The 8,263-nt window shown below is 35.6% G+C and overlaps 1 protein-coding gene and 1 pseudogene across 1 annotated transcript; one reads left to right on the top strand and one right to left on the bottom strand.

Annotated features, from left to right (window-relative positions):
* The first annotated feature begins 3,759 nt into the window (after window positions 1–3,759).
* Window positions 3,760–4,740, top strand: LOC143600927 (putative kinase-like protein TMKL1; annotated as a pseudogene).
* A 1,308-nt stretch (window positions 4,741–6,048) lies between these two features.
* On the bottom strand, window positions 6,049–7,573 carry LOC143600926 (F-box protein At5g07610-like). Its single transcript, XM_077078467.1, has one exon. It carries the CDS (start codon window positions 7,571–7,573, stop codon window positions 6,347–6,349), a length of 1,227 nt encoding a protein of 408 aa, XP_076934582.1. The 3' UTR covers window positions 6,049–6,346.
* Window positions 7,574–8,263: the final 690 nt, after the last annotated feature.

Genomic DNA, 8,263 nt, shown 5'->3' with positions numbered 1-8,263 from the left:
CCAGACTACCACCGCAGCCACACCATCCACTCAAATACTCAATCGCCGATTCGCCGTCTGCAGACTCCGCCACATCCAGACTCCGCCACCGAGGAAAGCCTAACAAGGAACTGAAGGAAGGAAAGTGACTGATTAGGTTACCTACATCCAGACTCCGCCACCGCCAGTCCGCCCCCGATTCACTCAATCGCCGTCTGCACCACCATCACCATCCACTCAATCAGTCAATCGCCGTCTGCACTGCACCACCGGACCTGATTTCCCAATTTCGGGTCGGGTCGGATCGGTTTCGGGTTTTCGGGTTCGGGGACGGGGCGGGTCGGGGGGGTACAAAAAACCAAACGGGGAATCCCCGAATTAAACCCGACGGGTAATGGGGCGGGTACGGGGATGGTTTTTGGTTTCGGGTTCGGGTTCGGGTTAAGCAAAACCCGCCCCAAACCCGCCCCGTTGCCATTCCTAATTCTGCACAACTCAAAAGTTGAAAAACATGTATGTTGAATAACATGTATGTCTATTTAACTTTCAAATCATAGAAAATATAAAAACAACTTTAATTTTGTATGTTTATTTCAAATAACGGAATTCATTAATTTTTATCATTTGAAAATTCACGTGTATTACACGGGTTTAAAAGCTAGTATAAGAATAAATATAGAAATTATAATATTCAAAATTAATGTGAGAGGTAAAGAATGACTATAGACGAAATTATTATGTTTTAATCTAAATATATAGGGTTTCAATTTGAGGACTAAATTTAAGGGCTTTCAAATCCCTTAAATTTGTAACATTTGTTTGAAAAATTAAATGTAAACTACAGCAAAAAAAAAATAATTCTAAAGGTTAGTTAAAAAAAAACTTAAAGTAGCTACCATGACTGTGGGGCTAAGCGGTGTTGATATTAGCTCCTGTGCTAAATAACTTAACTTCATATCCTCCTTCAGGTGCTACAAGACCAAATATTAATCAAACGAACGGTGTAAAGTTTAGGTAAGTAGATAAAAACTTACATATATAACGGTGGAATATATGTTCATTCCTTCTAAACTATTAGGAGAAGCCAACCGAGAACCTCTAAAGGCACGCTCAGCTTCTATATAATCAACCAGTTCAAAATAAGATTTTCCAACCTGCACAAATCAATATTTGATTACATTTAATTAAAAAAATTATCATATTCCTCTACACAATAAATAAATGATAACATAAAAAAACATATGAATACTTATTACCTGTAGATTAATATGCATCTTGGATAATTAATTTGTTGAAACCCTTAGACAAATTAATGAAATCAATTAGATAATGGAATCAATAAAAAACCTAGATTCAAAGACGCATGATAAAATCAAATGTGTATCAGAAATTGAATGCTATAGTTGAACTGGATTACCTGAAATATCGTCGCTTGGTTAGATGAAATTAACCTGATGTATCCTGACCATGATGAAATCGCCATAGTGAAGATGAAATCAATCTGTTCACTCACTTCTTGTTAGACGAAATCGCAAAAACAAAAAGTCCAAGATGAAATCTCATAGTGAGAAAAAGAAGAGAGGCTGAGATACTAAAAACCCTAACTGGAGGATTGTGTTGTAAACGTAATAAAAATTAAAGTCAAAAAGTCAATAATATTTGTGATCCATGGGTCATATAAATTAAACCCATAACTCATGGGTAACATGAATTATGGAGATTAAAGAGTAGAAGATAGGATTAATTTGGTTATGACACATAAGCATTTAGTATTTTTGTTTATTAGTATTGTTAGATATGTCCTATCTAATTAACATTAAACATAATACTAAAATAAAAATTAAATAGAAAAATAGCCAAAAACGACAGGTCAATTTCTTTTCTATCAACCATATCCAAACTATAGCCTCTTTCACTAGTTCAAGCCGAAAACAACGATGATGTAAATTTGTTATGATAGAGATATTGAGTTTTATTTAGTTGGCCAAATGACCGACCCAACCCATCCGGGCCCGGAAACTTTGACGCCGGAAAAAGATTAAGCACCGAAAAATTCCGAACCCATAAAAGAAAATTTCTGGCTCCGCCATTGACTGGACATTATGCACCACGTGACGCCTAGTAACTTTTACAATTTTTTGTTTGTTTGTTTGTTTTTTTATTAAAAATAATCAAATAATAATAATATTTTTTAAATAAATACTACATTAAAATAAAAACAAAAACTACTCGTCTCCATCGTCTTCACCCTCGTCGTCTTCATCGTCTTCACTCTCGTCGTCATCGTCTTCATCATCGTATTCGTCGTTGCTCTCGTTTTGATTTTCATTTTCACCCGACAAACGCCAATTCATCCAAAGATGTTGTACCAAACCCCCTTAAGTGCGTTATGTATTTCTCTTGACCGCGCGAAATATGCATTTTCAAGTCTTTGCTCCATACTTTCTGGAGTTCGTGGTGGATCTGAGTCCGATATGAAAGTTGGAGATATTGCTCTTCCTTCGTCTTCGATGATCATATTATGCATTATGATACACGCATACATAGCACTTTTCATTCTTTTTAAAGACCATAGACGACAAGGATTTTTAACAAAATGCCAGCGTTGTTGAAGAACCCCAAAACACCTCTCGATATCCTTTCTCGCAGACTCTTGTACTTTCTTAAAATACTGTCTTTTATCATCCAACGGGTCTCTAAATGTTTTCACGATAATCGCATACTCTGAATATATTCCATCACCCAGATAGTACCTATGATGGTAGAATTATCGTTAGCTCAAAACGAAGCGACGTGTACAGTCCCAAATATGTAACTCTCAATCACAGGTGACTGTTTTAAGAAGGTGATGTCATTGCTAGAACCGGGAACACCAAAGAATGCCGACCAAATCCAAAGGTCGTATGAAGCAATCGCTTGAAGGCTGACCATTGGTCCCTTTTGGGTTAACGGGTTAGACTTGTTTATCTAAACATGACCCATATATTTTTCGTGTCAAATATATTGACCATAATCAAATCAATTTTACTTAAATGAGTTGAATAGGTTGACAAGATGTAAACGAATTAAAGTCATAAACAAGTTGCTAAACATGTAAATGAGTTAAATGTGTGACTTCATAACAAGAAGTGTACACCTTTTGTCTTTTAGGTATAAGCTAACTTGGTGGTTATGTTTCTTAAACAATGGTAATTACAAAACTCTTTATTTGAAAAACTTGTAAATTTTGTTAACTTTACAAAATGACTATTTTGTCCTTACACCTAAAGGAAAAATGAATAACTTTCACAATACTTTACGATAAGTTTTTTTTCCCTTTTTTTAGTTTACATTATATTTAACTGAGTCAAACGGATTACAAGTTATAAAAAAATTATGAATGTAACTAAGTCAAGCGGATTACAAGTTATAAAATAATTATGAATGAGTCACAAATGGGTTGGGATTGCAAATGAGTTAAACTAGTTATCATGTTGATAGGCTGAACTTATAAATATATTTTTTTAAATTTTAAAATGGGTGATCGTCGACTCGTTTTTATCTAATTGATTTGAACATACCAATCGGAACACGACATTTTTATTAAACGAGTTAGAATAACAACTCAGAACCTTATTATATTTCCGTCGTGTTAGAAATGGTACATAAACCTCTAGCAATGTAGTACTTGTTGATAGTGGTGCACAAAAAACCTAAACCTGGAACCGGTTTTTTTATACCCGGATTTTAATACCCGACCCTACATGTAGGGTACGGAAAGGATATACATTTCGGTACTAAAACCCGAACCCGAACCTGACCCGATTTGTACCAGGTAATACCCGAAACCGGGTATTTCAAATACCCAATCTATACATGAAAAATACCTTAAAAAATACCCAAAAAGTACCTCTAAAAAGTGCAACCTCTTAAAAAATTCAATCTATACCCGAAAAAACCCAAAAATAAGGTTTTTTAATACCCAAATATAGGGTATTCAAATACCCGGTTTTAAAATACGCGGTTCTATACCCGACCCGATACATAAGGTATGGTTTTTAGAGACAATACCCGAACCCGAACACGACCAAGGTATTACCAATACCCGATTTTCTAGTACCCGGTTCCATACCCGAAACCGGGTATTTGAAAAACCCGATCTGTACACATCTACTTGTTGATTCTTTTGTTTTGCATAATAAAGGTAATCTTGTTTTACTTTGAATTGGGCAGATGGAAATAGTGAGGCTTAGAAATGGAGTGTGATTTACAGAATATCAAGTGGCATTGCTAAAGGATTAAACCATCTCCATACAAGCCTTCAAAAGCCAATCATCCATGGCAATCTAAAATCGAAAAACATACTATTAGGTCAAAATCAGACACCATTTGTATCTATTTTCGGCCTACATATGCTCTTAAATCCATCCACAATTCAAAAAATGATCGAAGATGCTGCGGTTGAAGGCTACAAGCCACCCAAGCTGATTAAAACAAATGATGCGAGTGTTGAAACCGATATCTTCAACTTTGGAGTGATCTTACTTGAATTACTTACAGGTAAAGAACCGAATGAGAAAGATTTTAACTCTCACTCAATGTTGGATCATTGTATATTCAGTCCAGTTGACGAAGAAGACATTTTGAAATTGTATCGGCTTGCAATGGCTTGTTGTTCGCCATTGCCTTCTTTTAGGCCCAACATAAAGTACATTTGCAAGAAGTTGCAAGAAATCGAACCGTGATGACCAAAATCTTGAGCATGGTTGTGTTAAATGTTAAGATGATTCTTCCGAAAAAAATAGTAGCTAATGCCTTACACAAGTATGTTTTTGAAATCACGGTTTAGGATTGTTCATTACGATTTAAAGTTATAAAACTTATATTATTTTTACCTGGTATATAAAATTATAGAGATTACTATACACCAAGTAAACATTGTTATCAAAACCGGATTGGTCGTATTGGGAGCCGGTTAGATAACTAGTCCGATTGAGCCCATTTGAACTGTTGCCATTTGAGCTAGTCAAGCTGGTTGAACCGACAAATTGGGTTACAACACAGAATCAAAACAGTAAACTATGGCTATCAAGTAATCGAAAACAGAACAAAATGAACCATCATCAACTATCAACTATGAACAACTTTACAAGTTACAGCTTAACAATGAACTTACAAAAGTAACAAACAGCTTATAAAACAATAAAACCAAGTGCCAATAAATTTCCATTACTAATTGAAAAAAAAAATAAAAAAAGAAAAAGAAAAAACTTACTGTCGAGCATCGAGCAGTCAATAATCTTAAATGCAAGTCTTCCACATGAGGGACTTTCTCAAACTTCAATCAGCACACATTTACTTGCAGACAGCAAAAGTCATGAATCGCGTAGTCTATGGCATCCGTATTGATAATAAGACTAAAACAGTTTCCAGCCACTTTTGTTGCTCCCTTCTGGTCAAGTCTGTAGTACAGTGATTAGGCCTGTAAACGAATCGAACAAACACGAGCGGGGGCATGTTCGTAATTTAACTTTAACTGAACACGAACATATAGTCGAACAAATTTTTGTGTTCATGTTCGTTAATTAAGAAAACGGGCATGTTCGTGTTCATTCATGTTCGTTCGTTTAAAAACTAAACGAACACGAGCATAAACGAACACAAACGAACGAAAACAAACTTAAACGAAAATAATCAAACATAACTACATAAGCTAACGCAAATGAACATAATTGACCAAACATAACCAAGTATATATGTATGTATATATACATATAATTTAAACAAGCATAAACGAACGAACATAAATGAACGAACAAAAGATGTGTTCGTTTAATTAAATAAACATTTTTTTCATGTTTGTTCGTTTATTAAATAAACGAGAACATAAACGAACTTCCTGCCGAACAGTTCATGAACGTTCGGTTCGTTTACAGGCCCAACAGTAATCAAGGCAGCATTTGTGCAGCTATATGGTCAACCAAAACAGTATAAATTTGATTAGCATCAACAAAGAAACTGATCTAAAGTAGCAAATTGGAATCAAATAGAAGCAGTTTGATAAGATTTCAGCAATAGTTCAAGATTATTCAATATCACAGCAGCGTTTCTACGAAGATAAAGTTCTAATCAGCAGCAAATGGAACAGATTGATAAATTGCATTACACATATCAAAAATTTTCAGCAAAAGAGCAAGAAATGAGTCATTATGTCAAATAAGATTTCATAACTTATACTCTCAACAAGCATATTAAACTCTCAAAAGACTACAAAACAAACTAAACACTTCATCAAACATTTGAGTCATTACATCAAACAGCTAAGTAGCTAACATGCATACATCAGAACTTATTAAAGCTAAAAACTCTTAACACATTTTGTAACCAGTCAGAATGAAGCTAAACGCTGGATATACGGATGAATTTCCCTGCGCCCATGTCTTCCAACCTCAAAGTCGGTGGTCATATTAGTTAACCACTTAAAACTCTTATCTCGAACATTGTACCTTAGGATCTTCCTAAAATATTTCAACACCAGGAATGTATCTTCGTCTTCTATACCTCTAACAACATCAATTACTACAAAACCACAATAAAGGCCATACGGGTAGTTCCGGATTATATCAGGGTAGCAACCCAGAAGATCATCACCGACTTCAAACTTCGCAAACCACCCGGAATGATCCCCTAACATCTCATAGACATTTAGATGGAAACGGGTTCCATGACATGTGGTATCTACCATATGCAGATGCCCTCGAGACTCCCCAAAGTATATAGGGGGATGAGCATCCCAAGCATCCCCTTCCAAAGATGTCATCCTCGCCTGCACTGGCAATGGTAATGGCAAAGTTCGCAACTCTTCTGAGTTGAGATCGAAATAGAACAGACTGCCACCTGACGGATTCCAGTGAATCGCTCCATTCCAGTAAACTCCACTTCCGAAACGCGCATAAGGATTCTCAGAGAAATAGTTGTTTACAGTCTTCCATTTCCCTGTCTCAGAAAAATATATTTGAATAACAAATATACCTGCACTACCAAGAATACAAACAGCTTTGTAACGGGGACAGGTTGTTTGATGAAACGCGAGCCCCATGAAACGGATCGATTTACGAGCATCATCATCTCCAGGGACTGAAGGGATGATCGCAAACTGTTTGGTGGTGGGATTGAACACATAATACTTATGATCACGTATATGACCTCGATCACAACAACAAAGAAGTAAACCGTTGCAAGATTGAACGATTTTGATACCGTTTAGATCAGGGCAGAAATCGAGACTCTGGTAAGGAGGAGGGCTCCGGTCTTCAACGTCATACGGGACATACTTGTTGTGGACAAAAAGACCAGGAGAGATCGGGAATTTGTCATACCGGAGGGTGAAACTCCGGTGACTTAAAAGCCACCACCAGTGTTTAGATACAGATTTGAATTGCAGGATGGAGGTAACCGGGAGCCAGTGAAGAATTTCGGTTAAAAGGTCATCGTTGGAACCGATCCGTTCTGCAGACGAAGTCAATTGATGATAAGAATCTGTTGTGGTTTTCTTCGGGTAGTAGTTTTTTAGGGCGTTTCGGGTTTTCCTGATTTTGGCTCTAGTACTTACCATTGTAGAGTTGGTGGAGGCCGGACGGGCTTTCAATGTAAGCTTTCGATTAAGAATCATTTTATGTGAAAACTCATTTATAAGTCGAAAGAGGAAAGAAATCTCGTGATAGTGGTGTGTTACAAGATTATGTAATATTGTATAATCAGATCCAGATATTGTGAATGAACCAAAACAGACATTAATATTTATGGTTAGCAGTCGGTGACCCATTGGCAGAGAGACAAAGCCTCTTAAATACCTAAAGGTCCGGGTTTATGTCCCGGGAAGTAAAAGAAATTTGCCTTTCAAAAATAATATATTTATTGCTAGCATATAAATATATAGTATGATAATTTGTTTTCCATTAACTATATAATACACTTTTTTATTAAACTGTTCATTGATTAATTCTAATAAGTTCACCTATAGTTCAGTACATCAGATATTTTATAATATAACTTTTAACATAAAGAAATTTATATCAATAAAGTTGTAAAAAAAACTAATAGACTTTTTGAGGAATTCAGCAATAAGTCCTTTGACTACATGTTTGACTAATTAAATCTCCAGACTTTGTAAACTATCAAAAAAAAACTTTTTTATAAATTTTGGAGACTTAAATGAATCACAAATTAACTGTCCGTAAACCGTTCGGCGAAAATCCGTATATGTTTGTTCATTTAATAAACAAAGAACGTGAACAAAAAGTTT

This window comes from Bidens hawaiensis, unplaced genomic scaffold (assembly GCF_021521415.1).
Source record: "Bidens hawaiensis isolate Kalapana, Puna unplaced genomic scaffold, B.hawaiensis_p1.1 tig00055079_1, whole genome shotgun sequence".
Lineage (NCBI taxonomy): Eukaryota > Viridiplantae > Streptophyta > Magnoliopsida > Asterales > Asteraceae > Bidens > Bidens hawaiensis.
The sequence above is the reverse complement of the archived record's forward strand: the minus strand, read 5'-3'. Positions and strand labels throughout refer to the sequence as shown.